Source organism: Pipistrellus hanaki, assembly GCF_964339955.1.
Source record: "Pipistrellus hanaki genome assembly, chromosome: 2".
Taxonomy (NCBI): Eukaryota; Metazoa; Chordata; class Mammalia; order Chiroptera; family Vespertilionidae; genus Pipistrellus; species Pipistrellus hanaki.
The window spans coordinates 55,592,506-55,610,346 of NC_140504.1; the positions used below are offsets into that span (position 1 = coordinate 55,592,506).

Below are 17,841 nucleotides of genomic sequence, written 5' to 3' on the forward strand. Positions count from 1 at the left end.
AAACATTTTAAATCAGCTAGATTCATATGTATAATATACATATTAAATTACATATTTTATATATATATATATATATATAAAAGCCCAGTGACCGTTAAGGCAGAACAACTGGAATGCCTGGAAGGACCAGTTGCTGATGGCGCACTGATCATCATGGGGCAGATGCTCAACACAGGAGCTGCCCCCTGGTGGTCAGTGCGCTTCCACAGCAGGAGCGCCACTAAGCCAGAAGCCAGGCTCGTGGCTGGAGAGTGCAGCAGTGGTGGCAGGAGCCTCTCCCACCGCCACAGCTGTGCTAAGGAGTGGCAAGCCAAGCAGTAAGGAGCAAGCAGGTGGGCAGTAGGTAAAGAGCTGAGAGCCAAGCGTTAAGAAGTGAGCAGGCGGACAGTAAGGAGCAAGCAGGAAAGTGGTTAGAAGCAAATAGGTGGGCAGTTAGGAGCGAGGGGTCGTGGATTGCGAGAGGGATGTCTGGTGATAAGCCTAAGCCAGCAGTCAGACATCCCCCAAGGGCTCCCAGACTGCGAGAGGGTGCAGGCTGGGCTGAAGGACCCCCCACCCTCTTTGTGCACAAATTTTGTGCATCGGCCTCTAGTGTTATTTAATCAGATACGTTTATTAAAACCTGCATAATTCCTGAAATACAAATCTGTGAATATTTAACATCTGAAGAAAAATGTCAGAGATGAATATGAATATTACTCAGCAATAGGAGATTAAAGGCCATGGTGAAATGGATACTGTTGTGAGCTAAACTGAGTCTCCCTATAAATCCATACATTGGAGTCCTAACTTCCGGTTACCTCAGAATGTGACTGCATTCGGAGATAGGGTCTTTACAGAGGTAATCACATTAAAACAGGCCATTAGAATGGGCCCTAGTCCAATATGACTGGCATTCTTATAAGAAGAGAAATCTGGACACAGACACAGAAGAACGATGATGAGAAGACACAAGGAGCAGATGGTCATTTACAAGCCAAGGAGAGAGACCAAGAAGAGATCCTTCCCTCACAGCCCCCAGGACAAACCAACCCTACCACAGCCTTGACCTTGGACTTCCAGCCTCCAGAACTAGGTGTCAATAAGCTTTTGTTGTTTAAGCCATCCAGTCTATGGCATGTTGTTACAGGAGCTCTAGCAAAGTGACACAGATTTATAAAAATAATTAATTAATTAATTAAAAAACCCAGGCAACAAGATAAGCAGTTGGGCTGGGATGAAGCTCACTCTGGACTGAACCCCAGTCCAGCCCCATCATTATCATCCTAATGAGCAATCTGGAGCCTCTGTGCCTGGCCCATGGCCACCTAGCCAGAGGTCAGAGCAAACCTGTCACAAGCCGTACCCAGTCTACAGCACCTCACAATAGATACGTTCAAATGGGATATTTTATGGTCAAGGTCATTGAAGGGCCTTTAAAAATACCGAACTGAAAAAGGCAGCACGAAATTCCTCCTTTCCAGGGAGATGAAAATCTGGCCCCTCTTCAATACCCAACATTGCACCCCATGTTTGCTTCTGTGGCAAAGAGGCGTGGCACCTGGCTCCCAGCCTGGTTTGCAGGGAGGGACCAGCAGCAGCAGCAGCAGCACCACAAGCACACACTGACCCAGGCTACACGGCCCCAGTCATGGCACTGTTAGTGGCTGCCTCGCATTACTGCCATGGGACAAAGCCATTTACAGAATTAGAGAGGTCCAGACTGCAGACTTCGGTTTGTGCAGGTCCCTTCATGAAGAAGACAGCAATTTTAGTTTCCTGGAATAGTTATCTGCCTTCAGTTCACCAGGGAGCACATATACAAGGAGCATGTGGATCTGAGAGCAGTGAGTTGTGGCCCCATGAGCAGATGGTGGGAACCCCATATTTAGAGAGTACTGAGATACACCGGCATTTTCACCACCTCTTCACCAAGTCCTCTTCCTGGATACCCTGGCATGAAGCCCCCACACTTCTCAGCCTACAACTTGAGCTCCAGAAGGACATGGAAGAGAAAGATGCCTATCACTAAGACAACTCTGCCTTTCCCAGCCTCTGGCTTTTTAATATATATATTATTGATTTCAGAAAGGAAGAGAGAGGGAAAGAGAGAGAAATATCAATGATGAGAGAGAATCATTGATCGGCTGCCGCTGGGGATCCAGCCTGTAACCGGGGCATGTGCCCTTGACCAGGAATCAAACCTGAGACCCTTCAATCTACAGGCCAAGGCTCTATCTACTGAGCCAACTGGCTAGGGCCAGCCTCTGGCTTTTCAACAAAAAAAGTGAAAGAGCTCTGGTTGAGCATGAGACTTGGACATCATAAATGAGTAAATTTGCTCTATTGGTCTAGGGCTGTGGGCTGCAAACTGCGGCTTGAGAGCCACATACAATTCTTTGGCTCCTTGAGTGTGGCTCTTCCACAAAATACCACGGCCTGGGGGAGTCTATTTTGAAGAAGTGGTGTTAGAAGAAATTTAAGTTTAAAAAATTTGGCTCTCAAAATAAATTTCAGCCGAAGCTGGTTTGGCTCAGCGGTAGAGCGTCGGTCTGCGGACTGAAAGGTCCCAGGTTCGATTCTGGTCAAGGGCATGTACATTGGTTGCAGGCACATCCCCGGTAGGGGGTGTGCAAGAGGCAGCTGGTCGATGTTTCTCTCTCATCGACGTTTCTAGCTCTCTATCTCTCTCCCTTCCTCTCTGTAAAAAATCAATAAAATATATATATTAAAAAATTTTTAAAAATAAATAAAATAAAATAAATTTCAATCTTGTACTGTTGATATTTGGCTCTGTTGACTAATGAGTTTGCCAACCACTGGTATAAGGAAATCTTCCACCAAAAAATTGAGAGTCCTTTTAAAGGAGCACTGTACATCACAAAGCAAGGCACACAAACATCAAAGAATCAATATTATCCAGACATTAGCTAAATAAATTATTTTAAAAATGCAATTGAATATTTAAAAACCCCCTTTGGGTTAAAGGATAATCACAGTAGAGACTAGAGTTTACTAAAATCTAAATGACAATAGAACCAATACATATAAAAACTTGAGTAAAGAGCTAAAACCATAGTGGGGGATAAGCATAATCTCAAATAGATACAAATAGTAGGTAAATGAAGGGAAATAAATAGGTTAGGTAAATTAATGTTATAATTAAGAAAGTTGAAGAAAAACTATGCAGAAACTCCAAATAAAATATAGGGAACGAACTATAAAGGAAATCATTGAAATTAAAGAAACCATTGAAATATAAATAGCATGGCTAGCAACACAGTTGCTCAGGCCAAACTTCCTGGAGACATCTCTGCTCATCCCTTTCTTTCACACCCACAGAACAAGAATTAAAACTACAAATGGCTCTCCCCTCAGAACAAGATACTCAGAATTAAACCATTCTCACTTCCTACAGTGGTCCCCTTATCCACGGGAAATTACTCCCAAGACCCACAGTATATGCATGAAACTACTGACAGTACCAAACCCACTATATACCGGTACTATGTTTTTTCCTATGCATACATACCTATGATAAAGTTTAATTTATAAATTAGGCACAGTAAAAGATAAACAGCAATAACTAAATAACATCGAATAATTATGACAATATACTGCAATAAAAGTTCTCTCTCTCTCTCAAAATATCTTATTGTCCTACTAGAGGCCTGGTGCACGAATTCGTGCATGGACAATGGGGGCCGATCAGGTCAGGCCAGTAGGGGGGTGGCGCTCCCCAGCAGGCAGTTGGCCAGCTGGCTCTGCCCCCGATCGGGGTTGGGGGGCCAATCGGGGCCCCAATCAGGATGGTTGGCTGCCACAGCATGCATCATAGTGACCCATTGTTCCTATTGTTCTGGTCGCTTGGCTTTTATGTATATAGGTGCCATCTCACACCTTCACTTTTTCTTGTGAAGGTGTGAGATAGCACCACGTCTCTGTGATAAGATGAAGTGAGAGACTCAAAACAAGTGTATTATAAACCTATGAATTGTTTATTTATGGAATTTTCCATTCAATATTTTCTGATAACAACTGAGGGCAGGGAACAAACATCAGAGAGCAAAACCACAGATAAAGGAGAGACTGTCATACATTGCTCTCTCCCAGGCCTATAACTGCTTTTCCTGCTCTCACTCATGGCTCCCTTTAGTGTAGTTGCAACCCAACAGCCAAAAAAGTGAGTCAAATCATATCCCATCTCTGTGCAAAAGCCTCCAAGTCATAGAGGCTTAGAATAAAGCCCCGCGTTCTAACAAAGACTGAAAGCCCTAAATGGTCTAACAGTGGTTAGCAAACTCATTAGTCAACAGAGCCAAATATCAACAATACAATGATTGAAATTTCTTTTGAGAGCCAAATTTTTTAAACTTAAACTTCTTCTAACGCCACTTCTTCAAAATAGACACCCCCCCCCCCCCCCAGGCCATGGTATTTTGTGGAAGAGCCACACTCAAGGGGCCAAAGAGCCGCATGTGGCTCTCAAGCCCAGTTTGCTGACCGCGGATCTAACCAACCCCTCTAGGAGCCCTTAGCTGGCCTGACCGTTGCTTTACCCTGGGTCTTCCCCCTGGACAGGTTCCCACTCTAGGTCTTTGCCCTGGCTATTCTCTGGTGTGGAGTGTCTCTCCCCACACGGCTAATTCTTCCTCCTCCTTCAAATCTTTGCTTGCCATCTTCTCTTCTAACCACTCTGTTTAAATTGCCACCTGCTTATACTCCTCACCCCAGTTCCCTCAGCTTTCCTTATCTTGATCTATTCATTTTTATTACAATCATCACCTTCCAATATACCATATACTGTATTTGTTCATTATTAAACTTTTTTTTGCATATTGATTTCCCCATATTAGAATAAACTTTCAGAGAAGGCATACACTTTTATATCCATTTTGTTCACTCTATTGCCTAGAATAGTACCTGCCAAACACAATAAATACCAAGAGCTAGTTCTCTGAAAAGAATAATAAATTAGGCACTACCTTTGATAAGATGGAGTAAGGGGGGGGGGGGAAGGGAAAGTCACAAGTAAACAATGTAGAGGAAATAAGAGGATATAAATACAGCAGAACTTTTAACCATCAAGGAGCATATTTTATATCCACCCAAAAGTTAAAAGTACAGACATTTTCCTAGAAAATGGACACTGTTCTATATTTTTATAGGACACTGTCCTATAAAAATATAGCTTGCTGAAACATAGTCAAGAAAGGAAAAAAAAGTAAGACTGTAACATAAAGGAATGTAAACAATACTAAATCTATTCATAACTCTACCCTGCAAGACAGTTTTACAGAGACATTCTCCCAGTCCCGTTTTAAACACACTGTTCCAGGAAACAGAAAGGGAGAGGGAGAACCCAGTCATTCTATAAAAACAACCCAAATATCAAAACTAGTCAAAGACAAAAGGAGAAAGGGAACCTAAAGGCCAATTCCACTGTTAAACACAGACATAAACACCCTATGATAAAATATCAGCAAACCTACATCCATCAAGGATAACAGAACAAAAACACATCATGGTCAAGAAGGCTTTTCATCCAAGGAATGAGAAGATGGTTTAACATCAGAAAATATATTCATGCAATTCATGTGTAAACAAACCAAGATGGGGAGAAAACATGTGCTCATCTAAAAGATGCAGGGGAAGGGGCATGATAAACTTCGGCTCCCAAAGGTGCTTAACCTAAGAAAGGATATCTAGCAAAAGCCCATAGCAACGATTATACTTATTACGATATTAGTGGAACATTAGAGGCATCCCATTCAGAACTAGGAACAAAGGAGAATGTTTGCTGTTACTGCTTCCATTAAATATTGTACTGGAAGTCCTAGTCTTAGCCAGTGAAACAACACAGTAAAATGGGATAAATTTATAAAGTTTTAAAAAATTTAAATTTGCCAAAACCGGTTTGGCTCAGTGGATAGAGCATCAGCCTGTGGACTGAAGGGTCCTGGGTTCGATTCTGATCAAGGGCATGTACCTTGGTTGTGGGCACATCCCCAGTAGGGGGTGGGGAGGGGCAGGAGGCAGCTTCGATATTTCTCTCTCATCGATGTTTCTGACTCTCTGTCCCTCTTTCTTCCTCTCTGTAAAAAATCAATAAAAATATATATATATATATTAAAAATAAATAAATAATTTAAATTTAGTAAGAAAAGTGGGAGAAAAAATTGCCAGTGTTTGCAGATGATAAAACTGTTGTCTGTTTAGGAGTATGGAGCATGGCATAGTGAATTATGTTCCCATATCTTCTCTCTCCAACCAGCACTCTAAGCAAAGAGTAATGACCGGTGGGTGTCAAAAGAGAAAAAGAGCAGAAAGGAACAGAAACGCACAATGGTGCTGGGTTCCAGGTCCGGGAGGAAACAGTGTTTGTCAGACTTCGGCTCTGTGAGGCCCAGAAGTGCCGCCTGTCGGGGCATGGGAGACCCTCACCAGGCCCGCCTGTGGTGGCCAGTGGTGGAGAGGGGCTCCCTAACTCAGGAAAGGAAGCTTAAAACAACATTTTAAAAAAATCAGTCCATAACAAAAAAATAGCTATGGGCATTTTTCCTGGGGCTATCGTTTTATTTAGATGGAAAGACAAAACCCCACTAACAGGAGATGAAACGCTCACCTGACGGGAGGAGAGAGTCTGAAAATGGGGTTGGAGGTCAGGGGAGATAGAGAGATAGAGGCAGAAAGAGGCCAAAAATAAACTCTTCATTTAAAATGAAACCAATTTGTCGTGTTAGGAGTCATGATAATAGTTCTCTTTAGGGTGGTAGTGACTAAGAGGAGATACAGAGAATGGGTTTTAGGGTGCTGTTAATGTTTAATTTGTTGATAGACGATGGTTACTTATGTGAATTCGCTCTGAAAATTCATTAATCTGTATATTAATAATCTGTGTACTTTCTGTACTTTAAAAAGCCTACAAACAAAATGCTTAAATATATAAAGAATAAGTGGATCATGAATTCATTTCAGGTGAAATGAAGTTTAAAAAACCTTTGACATAGCCTGTCTGGTATGGCCCAGTGGTTGAATATTGACCTAGGATCCAGGAGGTCATAGTTAGATTCCAGGTCATGGCATATGCTCAGATGGAGGGCTCAATCCACAGTAGGCAGTGTGTAGGAGGCAGCTGATCAATGATTCTCTCTCATCATTGATGTTTTTGTCTCTCTCCCCCTTCCTCTCTGAAGTCAACAAAAATATCTTTTAAAAAACTTTGGCATAGACTTTAAAATAAGTAATATACTGAGAATGTGAAAGGACAAAAATAAAGACAGAGCATAAGAAATTATGAAATATAAACAATACAATAAGATTTATAAGAAAAAGTTAATAGAAAATTGGAAATGAAAAAGAAAGTCATTGATAAAAAAAGAAATCAATCCTGTAGTGTCTGGTACAGAAATAAAATAAAATTTTAAAGTATGAAAGTGCAGTTAAAAAGTGCAAACAGTAGCCCTGGCCAGGTGACTTAGTTGGTTGCAGCATAAACCAAAACTTTGTGGTGCAGGTTCAATTCCTGGTCAGGGTGCATACCTAGGTTTCAGGATGGGTCCTGGTCAGGGCATGTACAGAAGGCATCTAATCAATGTTTCTCTCTCACAGCAATGTTTCTCTTTCTCTAAAATCAATTTTAAAAACAGCATATCCGCGCCTTTGCTGGTTTGCCTCAGTGGATAGAGTGTCAGCCTGAGGACTGAAGGGCCCCAGGTTCAATTCTGGTCAAGAGCACATGACCAGGTTGTGGACTAAATCCCCAGTGAGGGGTGTGCAGGAGGCAGCCAATCAATGATCCTCTCTCATCATTGATGTTTCTACCTCTCTTCACTCTCCCTCCTCTCTGAAATCAATAAAAATATATTTTTTAAAATATTTTCTGGTGAGGATTAACAATATTTTTTAAAAGTATAAGCAATAGATGGAGAGGTTCCTACATCATGAATCTAGTAGTCATTCTCTAAAGGAAGAAAATGGGAGAAGAAGCAATATTTTGAAAGGATAATTGCTAAGAATGAGTTCACTAATCAAAATGACACTCAGGGTAATGACCAACATTAAATAAATAAATAAATCTATACTAGGCAGATTAAACAGCAGAATATTAACGATTAAAAGATATTCTTTTAAGTATTTAAACTTTTACTAGTGTTCCTTTTATTCCTTTTGTTAAACTTTCTCTTTATCACCTATAAAAAAGATATCCTTTAGAAATCCCCAGACAGCCGAAGCCCGTTTGGCTCAGTGGTAGAGCGTCGGTCTGCGGACTGAAAGGTCCCGGGTTCAATTCCGGTCAAGGGCATGTACATTGATTGCGGGCACATCCCCGGTAAGGGGTGTGGAGGAGGCAGCTGGTCGATGTTTCTCTCTCATCGACGTTTCTAGCTCTCTATCCCTCTTTCTTCCTCTCTGTAAAAACTCAATAAAATATATATATTTTTAAAAATTCCCAGACAAATGCATTGAAAAACTGTAAAAAATAAATTATTTTCTAGAAAAAAATATAATTTACTGAAACTGATTTAAGAAGAAATAGAAAACCTAAATAAATCTACTAGCTTACTGAAACTGATTTAAGAAGAAATAGAAAACCTAAATAAATCTACTAGCATAAAAAAAAATTGAATTGTCAATCAAGAGTCTTCTATAGCACTAAAACACTAATGCCAGCTGGTTTCATTTGAAAACTCTACCAAGCTTTTGAAGTACAGATACTCTTTACCTTATATTAACACTTATATTTACCTTATATTGACACTTATTTTATGAGGTTATAAGAACCTTATTATCAACACCAGACAACAGAAATATAAGAAAGAATAGATAAATTCCTCTATTAATATATATGCAAAATAATAAATATAAATATGTACAAAAATAAATGTTGGTAAATAAAATTCAACATTGTATTAAAAGCTATGATGGAAGAATGGAAAATACGACTTTGTCGTGAACTCACAATGCAATATATCGAAACCTGTATACTTTTATTAACAAATGCCACTCCAATAAATTAAATTAAAAAATCAAAATAAAAATACATAGTCTGGCCCTGGCTGATGTTCTCAGTGGTTAGGGTACTGATGCGCACACTGGAGGGTCAAGGGCACATACCCGGGTTGCAGGTTTGAGCCCTGGCCTGGTCGGGCACATGCAGTAAGAAAGCTAATCAACGTGTCTCTCTCACATGGATGTTTCTTTTCTGTCTGTCTCTCTCCCCATCTCTCCTTCCTTTCTACTCTCTGAAAACCAATAGCAAAAATATCCTCCGGTGAGGATTAATCAAAAACCAAAATAAAAAAGTACAGTGTGAAATTTAAAAAATATTTTTTTTCAAATATGCCATGACCATGCAGCAATCTTGAGAAAAAAGAAGAAAGTTGGAGGGATCACAATACCAGATATCAAGCTATATTACAAGCCACAGTTCTCAAAACTGCCTGATACTGGCACAAGAACAGACATATAGACCAATGGAACAGAACAGAGAACCCAGAAATTGACCCAGCCATTATGCTCAATTAATATTTGACAAAGGAGGCAAGAGAATACAATGGAGTCAAGACAGTCTCTTCAATAAATGGTGTTGGGAAAATAGAACAAATACATGCAAAAAAGTGAAACTAGACCACCAACTTATACCATACACAAAAATAAACTCAAAATAGATAAAGGACTTAAATGTAAAATGGGAAACCATAAAAATCTTAGAAGAATCCATAGGCAGCAAAATATCAGACATATGTCATAGCAATATCTTTATAGACTCAGCTCCTAGGACAATGAAAACTAAGGAGAAAATAAACATATGGGACTACAACAAAATAAAAAGCTTCTGCACAGAAAAAGAAACCATTAACAAAACAACAAGAAAGCCCACTGCATGGGAGAACATATTTGCCAATGTTATATCCAACAAGGGTTTGATCTCCAAAATTTATAGGGAACTCATACAACTTAACAAAAGGAAGATAAACAATCCTACCAAAAGATGGGCAAAGAACATAAATAGACACTTTTTGAAAGAGGACATACAGAAGGCCAATGACATATGAAAACATGCTCAAAGTCACTGATCATCCAAGAGATGCAAATAAAAAAGACAGTGAGGTACCATCTCACACCTGTCAGAAAGGCTATTATCAACAAACGACAAGTACTGGGGAGGATGTGGGGAAAAAGGAATCCTTGTGCACTGCTGGTGGGAATGCAGAATGGTGCAGCCACTATGGAGGACAGTATAGAGTTTCTTCAAAATATTAAAAATGGAACTTCCATTGGACCCAGTAATCTCACTTCTAGGAATATATCCCAAGAAACCAGGAACGCCAATCAGAAAGGATAAATGTACTCCTATGTTCATAGCAGCACAATTTGCAATAGCTAAGATTTGGAAACAGCCTAAGTGCCCATCAGCAGATGAGTGTATTAAAATACTGTGTTGCATCTACACAGTGGAATACCTCGCTGCTGTAAGAAAAGAAGGAACTCTTACCATTTGCAATAGCATGGATGGACCTGGAGAGCATTATGCTAAGCGAAATAAGCCAGTTGTAGAAAGATAAATATCACATGATCTCACTCATTTGTGAAAAATAATGAGCAACATAAACTGATGAAGAAAAATAGACCCCGAGACATAGAAGCATTGAACAGACCATCCAACCAGGGGGTAAGAGATCAACTAAAGGACTTGCATGCAAATAAGCATAACCAATGGACACAAACAGTAGGGTGGGGGGAAAATGAGACGTGTAATACTTTAAACAATAAAAAATTTAAAAAATAATAAAAAATAAAATATGCCATGACCAAAGGATTTATCCCAGGTGATTTTAGTCTGATTGGACTAGTCTGTAGGATTTAGAAGAAAATATGAGATATTATCTTTACAGGATAATTGCTTAAGCAAGACTCCAGAAGCAGAAATCATAATAAGAAAGAAGAATTAAGACAATATAATACTATTTTTCCTATCCTACTGACAATATGAAAAACTTTTGATATTATAAGTATTAGCAGAGATGTGGGGAAATGGTTTGTTCACATACTAATAAATTGTTATAACTTCTTTACAAAGCAATTTATTTCATGTCTATCAAAAATGTGTGAGATATAAATCCTTTCAAATTTAGAATATAGTGTATAAACAGCCATTTGTAAAAACAAAATAGCTCTGTATATTGACATGAAAGGATCTCTCTCTCTCTCTCTCTCTCTTTCTCTCTCTCTCTCTCTCATACACACACACACACACACAAATGCATATATACTAGTATTTGTATTAGAGAGAGAAAGAGGTCATTTTATACACACACACACACACACACACACACACACACACACGACACATGACGCTAGGCAGCACCTTTTAAAAGCAACTCATTAATGCAGATAGTAAATATACTCATGCAAGCTGAACTTTGGAGCAGAAAAGGAGGGCTGAGTAGAGGAATGAAGTATTGCAAGGGAGATAGGAATCATGAAAGCCCTCTTGCAAGTTGTGAAGAGCTGGAATGAACAAAAAGGTAGTATGAGAAACTCCAGGCAGAGGGAATGCCACTCTCTAAAACTGGGGAATGAGGATTAAATGTCTTTTAAGCCCTAACCGGCTGTTCAGTGGTTAGAGCGTTGGCCTGAGGACTGAAGGGACTTGGGTTTGATTCCAGTCAAGGTCACGTACCTTGGTTACAGACTTGATCCCCAGCCCTGGTCCGGGTGCTTTCGCAAGGCAACCAGTCAATATCTCTCTCCCACATTGATGTTTCTCTTTCTCTGTCTCTCCCCTCCCTTTCACTCTCTCTAAAAATCAATGGGGGAAATATCGTTGGGTGAGGATTAACAACAAAAAATAAGAAGAATAAAAAGCAGTCTGCTGTTGGGCCCAGGGGGAGGGAAGCTTTCTAAGTAAGGGTGGGGCCACTGCTGGAGGCGGGCAAGGATCTTCACCATCAGACGATCTCAACTGTAGGGTTTCGATTTGTAAGTCTGAGGTGGGTGGGGTTTTTAACTGGAAAGGGAGAATGCAAATAGCATCTTCGGGAAGTTGTCTTGGCGGGCACCACAGCTGGCAGGGGCTAGTTATTACTCAGAGGGGTGATAAGCATGGGTTTGAGTCGGGGCAGCAATATTAAAAAGTACGTCTAACAAGCGCAGTGACAGAATCATTAGTTAGGAAAATTTATATCTTGGGACAGTGAATATTTAGCGGGTGAAAAAGAATCAAATTTTGGAATAAATTAAATTTTATTTTCTTTTTTTAAAATATATTTTTTTAAATATTTTATTAATTTTCCACAGAGAGGAAGGGAGAGGATAGAGAGCTAGAAACGTCGATGAGAGAGAAACATCGACCAGCTGCCTCCTGCACACCCCCCTATGGAGGATGTGCCTGCAACCAATGTACATGCCCTTGACAGGAATCAAACCTGGGACCGACCTTCCAGTCCTCAGAAAAAACGCTCTATCCACTGAGCCAGATCGGTTTTGGCAAATTTTATTTTCTTATAGTCACCTTGACTTATGCAAGGTGAAAATGAGTAGTCAGGTTTTTAGAAAAAAATGAGTAGAACAACTAGGGAAGCTGAATCTTTTGACTTGAGAAAGATTACCTTCCCATTATGATTATAGACCTTTTTCTCCTTCTTGTAAACTCATCTCAGGAGAGAGGACTTTTAGGGGGCCTTCCAAGGATTAGCAACACATAACGTAATGGGTTGAGTCATCCCACCCAAGGCCTGAGTCCCTGATTTACCTGCACTTCCAACGCTGAACCACAAAAGGAGCCCCCACGACCAGAAGAAGCATCTCTCCCGGAGGCCTGGGTGCATGGCTGAGCCCACTCTCCGAGCTGACCCAAATGCCAAAGACATCACACAACCCAGCCACTCACAGTTTTGAACACCAAACGCCCACGTGGGTCTTGCTAATCGTTAACTAGCCTCATGGCCTGTAAAAAAATAAATAAATAAACTCTCCCTAATGGTTCAACCCCCACCGTTTTTTGGTTTCTTCTTCTCAATGAAAATAAATACTCTTTTTTTTTTTTTTTTTTAAAGTGAGGGACATTGAAACACATTGTCCTTCCTCTCTGAGCCAAACGTCACCAGAAAACTATTTCCTGCACCTCTCCCACTTCCCATTACAAAATGTTAGTAAAAGCTAAAGCAGAAGTCTTTCATCTCTTGGTGATTACAAAACCTTCATTGTTCTGGAATTATCTGTGGACATGTTTGTCTCCCTGGGAAGACTCTGAGCAATGTGAGGGCAAAGACCTCTTTTAGACGTTTGAATCCCCAGTGTCTGCCGCAGAGCTGAGCTAATAATGCATGTTTAGTGTGCGTTTAATGGGCAGAATGGAAGAAGACAAAGTTTGCCTCGTGGGAGTACTAGCCTTTCGGGGAGCCTTGGGGCTAGAAGTGAAATTCAGTCTCTAGGAAGAGATGCTCAGCTTCTTTTTGTGTTTTTTTTTTTTCTTTTCTTTCAACTTTCTGATTTGCAAATAAAACAACTGAATAGTAGAGAAAGAAAATGACGTTCTAGCGACCCTGTCGCTAGAGTGGCAGAGCTAGCCTGGAACCAGGGCGTTTCCAGTGTACCCTGTGGCCTCTTCCACCCAAAGAAGAGGCAGAAACCACAGAGAGCTGGTTCTAGGTGTTTCAGGGGAAGTGGAAGGGCAGGGTACTTGCTCAGATCCTTAAACTATAACACGTTGCTATGAGGCAGAGAACTCACCAGCAGGGCCAGTATCTAACTTTCTGGGAAAGTGAGTGAACTGTGCTCTAAACCACAGCACCAGACAGAACATTCCCTGAAGAGGCATTGGTACCATGCCAATGTGGATGGGCCAGGCCTACAGAAGACAAGGATAAAATGACTTGGGAGAGTCCAGCCCTTGCTTCTCCCATTGCTGATGATCCCACTGATCAAGGATGCTGCCCCCAGGAAGGGACATGGCAGTAAATAAGGCCCAACTGAAGGCTGTTCTGATGTCAGAGATCAAGTCAGGTGCATAAGTTCAGGTCCTCAGAGCAGCAGATGCCAAGATGGGACTAGATGGGCATGATAATTACTGGGGATAACACTTGTGGAGAATAAGGGAAGTGAAGAAAGGAGGGGGAGCCGTTAGATTGTGATGCAGGCCTGACACCTGTGAAGGAGAAGGGAAAGGAAAGAAAAAAACCAAAATGGTGGCATAAGGTATATACCTGTACGTGCTGCCTCTCACAACTACAATAAAAGACAAAACTACAGGAAAGCTAGCTGAATGGAGGTTCTACACCTAGAAGGAAAGAAAAAGCGCATTGAGACTGTGTGGGATGTGCAGAGCCCCAGAAAAGCAGAGGTACGGAGGCATGTGCAGAGAGAGCTGGCAACTGAGGACACAGCTGTCTTTTTCAAGGGGGAGGGAGACACAGCTCCCAACTGCTCTGAACTCCAGTTTCCGCTGAGACTCTGGGGACCCAGACTCCTACAGGGAGAAACTGGACTGTCTGGCATCAGGTCGGAAAGTGAGGGTGGCTTTCTCGCAGAGGTGTGCACAGGAATCATTGTTTACTGCGCTGGTGTGCAAAATTGGGGACATGGAAATGTAGAGATACAGAGAAGGCTGACTGGCAGCCATCGCTTGTTGCCACACACTAGTGATTCTTTGAGACCCCACCCTGCCAAATTTACAAACCCACCAGAGCTGTGTGCAGTGGCTTTTGCCTATGAATGGCCTTCCCTTTCGCAGCTTTACCTAACAAATTTACATCTGGGTCGGACAGCTCCAAAACTTCCAAACCCCAAACAAAGAGGAGAAATTTGCAGATCTCTCTGAAGTTCCTGCTGGGTGGCCTTAGATGGTAACTGACTTGTCCCTCCTTGAAGATCCAGGAGCCAGTGTACCTAGTGTTCAGTGTGAGACAACACCAGATTTCAACTCTTCACATCCATAAGTGATACACTCAAGAGGCAGACTCAGTGAGCACCAAAGCCCCACTAAAGCAAGTCCTGCCCCATAAGGGTATCTCCAGCACAGAAGTTCTTCCATTATAGACACAGCTGATCCTCACAGCCAATTGGCCTGGAGGTCAATTTCCCCCAGTGTACCAACAGCAATCAAGGCTTAACTACAACAAGACTATGCACCCAGCCTACAAAGAGGTGCACTAAGAGTGTCTACCTCAGGTGATTGGGGAGGCTGAACCACTGGGCCCTATAGGTTACCTACCACACAAAGCCACTCCATCAACACAGGGAAATGCAGAGACAAAGAAATGGAGGAAAGCAAACTACTGGATATAGAATTCAAAACCACTGTTATAAGGTTACTCAAGAATCTTCTAGATTGGGAGAATCCAAGATGGCTGCTCGGGTAGGCACCTAGCCGCAGCCGCACGCAACAATTTCAATAAAATACAACTAAAATATAAAATGGACATTACCCAGAACTACAGGAAAGTCAACTGACTGGAAATTCTACAACGAGAAGCAAGGAGAAAACCAGAAGGAAGCGCCGAGGAGCTGTAAAAGCCCAAGGTACGGAGACACGCGGCGCGTGCGTGGAGAGGACGGAGCCGGAGAGGAGGGAGGCCGAGTGCCTGGCTGGCGTTCCCTAGCGGGAAGGAGATAAACACTCGGACTGTGCTGGGCCCCCAACTGCTCTGAACCCCCGTTCTAGGCCAGACCCCGGGGACCCAGGCTCATCCAGAGGGAGCTGGGCTGTAAGGCGGTACTCTGGGAAGCAGCGAAAGGAGGTCCCAGAGGCGCGCACACAGCGCGCAGAGAAGGGCCGGCCGGCTGTGCCGTAGGACTGCCCTGGCGGGAAGGAGACAGGCTCCAGACTGCTCTGAACGCCACCTCCAACTCCACTTCCAACTGAACTGAACCCCAGTTTCGGGCCCATTGCGGGAGAGCTTACACTGTTTGGTAGCAGGCGAAAATCGAGGGCACCTTTCTCTCAGAGGCGCTTGCAACAAGTACTGAAGGACCCTGAGTCTCAGGAGTCGCATAGGGCGGGGCTGACGGAAGCCAAGGCTGTAGGCTCCACCCTGAAACTCCGCCCCCATCAGGAAAGCTGCCTGCAAAAATGCCTAAACCAAATAGATCACAAACGAAAGAAATGGAGGACAAAAAGCGACTGGATATAGAGTTCAAAACCACACTTATAGGGTTTTTCAAGAGACTCCTAGAAAAGGCCGATAAAATAAATGAGACCTATGAGGATATGAAAAGGGATCAACAAGAAATGCTAAGGGATCAACAAGAAATAAAGAATACATTGTCTGAAATAAAAAATATTCTACAGAGTCCTAAAAACAGAATAGAAGATCGCAAGAATCAAGTCAAAGATTTGGAACATAAAGAGCCAGAAGACACTCCTCTGCAGAAGCTAGAAGGCAAGAGAATCCAGAAAATTGAAGATAATGTAAGAAACCTCTGGGACAACTTCAAACGATCCAACATCAGAATCATGGGGGTCCCAGAAGATGAGAGAGAGCAAGATATCGAAAACATACTGAAAGAAATAGTGACAGAAAACTTCCCCCACCTGGGGAAAGAATTGGACTTACAAGTCCAGGAAGCACACAGAACTCCAAATAAGAGGAATCCAAAGAGGACCACACCAAGACAAATCATAATTAAGATTCCAAGAGCAAAGGACAAAGAGAGAATATTAAAAGCAGCAAGAGCTAAGCAGGTGGTTACCTATAAAGGAGCACCTATACGATTGTCAGCTGATTTCTCAACAGAAACCATGCAGGCCAGACGGGAATGGCAAGAAATATTCAAGGTGATGAATAGCAAGAACCTTCAGCCAAAAATACTCTACCCAGCAAAGCTATCACTCAGAATCGAAGGTCAGATAAAGAGCTTCACTAATAAAAAAAAGCTAAAGGAGTTCATCACCACCAAACCAGAATTATATGAATTGCTGAAGGGGGTTCTTTCAGAAGAGAAAGTAAATAAAGATAAAAATTATGAACAACAAATACGTAACTATCAACAAGTGAATCTAAAAACCAAGGAAATTAAAAAAAAAATCTGATGAACAATATTAACTGTTGAATATAATAGAATCAGAGGTATGGAAGGGGAGTGCACTGACGATTCTTGGGAAAAGGGAAGAGGGGAATGTGGGAAGAGACTGAACATAAACTGTGCACCTATGGATGAGGACAATGGGGAGTGGGGAAAGGGCAGAGGGTGGGGTGGGAAGGGGGGGGGGAAAGGAACACTTGTAATAATATGAACAATAAAAATTTATTTAAAAAAAAAAAAAAAAAAGAATCTTCTAGAAACCTCCAAGGAACTTAGTGAGACCTTTCAGGATCTTAATGAGAATGCAAAAAAAAAAAAAAAAAAAAAAAAAAAAGGAAAAGAACCAGTCAGAAATTAAGCATACACTGACTGAAATACAGAAATCCAACAGTAGACTATCCCCCATGCATGTCAGGATGACCTCTGGATAACCTCTGGATCTGGAACCAGACTCCAGCAGCCTCGCCTTAAGAAGCTAACCCAGTAGTCTGGATGGCTGTGAAATCAGTGTTTTCATTCTTTTCCCCAGGAGCTCTGTGGCTATTTAAAAAAAAAAAAAAAAAAAAAAGGCACATTTACTTGCCCTGGAGAGATGAAGAAAAATAAATGGAGAATGTGGTGGCTGAAGAAGCTTGGAGAAGGGTGGATGGATGAGGTCAATGTTAATTTTGCAGATTTTAAAAAGATACATATTGCCAAGACAGCTAACAACATCTAGCAATCCTAGGTAACAAAGAAAGCAAATGAAGCACCATCACATAGCAGTTTATATATATTAACTTGGTAAGCATGACAAATTTATACTGTCAGATCATTTTTATTGATTTCTGTAAA

The 17,841-nt window shown here is 41.6% G+C and overlaps 2 protein-coding genes and 1 long non-coding RNA gene across 5 annotated transcripts in view; 1 reads left to right on the forward strand and 2 right to left on the reverse strand.

Moving 5' to 3' along the window:
- Window positions 1-13,013, reverse strand: part of PLA1A (phospholipase A1 member A) — a 48,664-nt gene extending 35,651 nt beyond the window's left edge. The window contains exon 1 of one of the 3 annotated variants that reach the window (XM_084871673.1): window positions 12,737-13,013. In XM_084871673.1, the coding sequence (XP_084727799.1) occupies window positions 12,737-12,854 (118 nt within the window). In that variant the 5' untranslated portion in view covers window positions 12,855-13,013. Of the gene's footprint in view, window positions 1-11,665; window positions 11,939-12,736 lie in introns of those variants that run through there. The other 2 variants (XM_084871674.1, XM_084871675.1) reach the window with 2 other exon arrangements.
- Window positions 1-17,841, reverse strand: part of ADPRH (ADP-ribosylarginine hydrolase) — a 433,494-nt gene that overhangs the window by 71,304 nt on the left and 344,349 nt on the right. The window lies entirely within an intron of this gene.
- The window catches only part of LOC311616427, a 152,575-nt gene that overhangs the window by 50,915 nt on the left and 83,819 nt on the right, over window positions 1-17,841 (forward strand). The gene's annotated exons all lie outside the window — the stretch shown is intronic.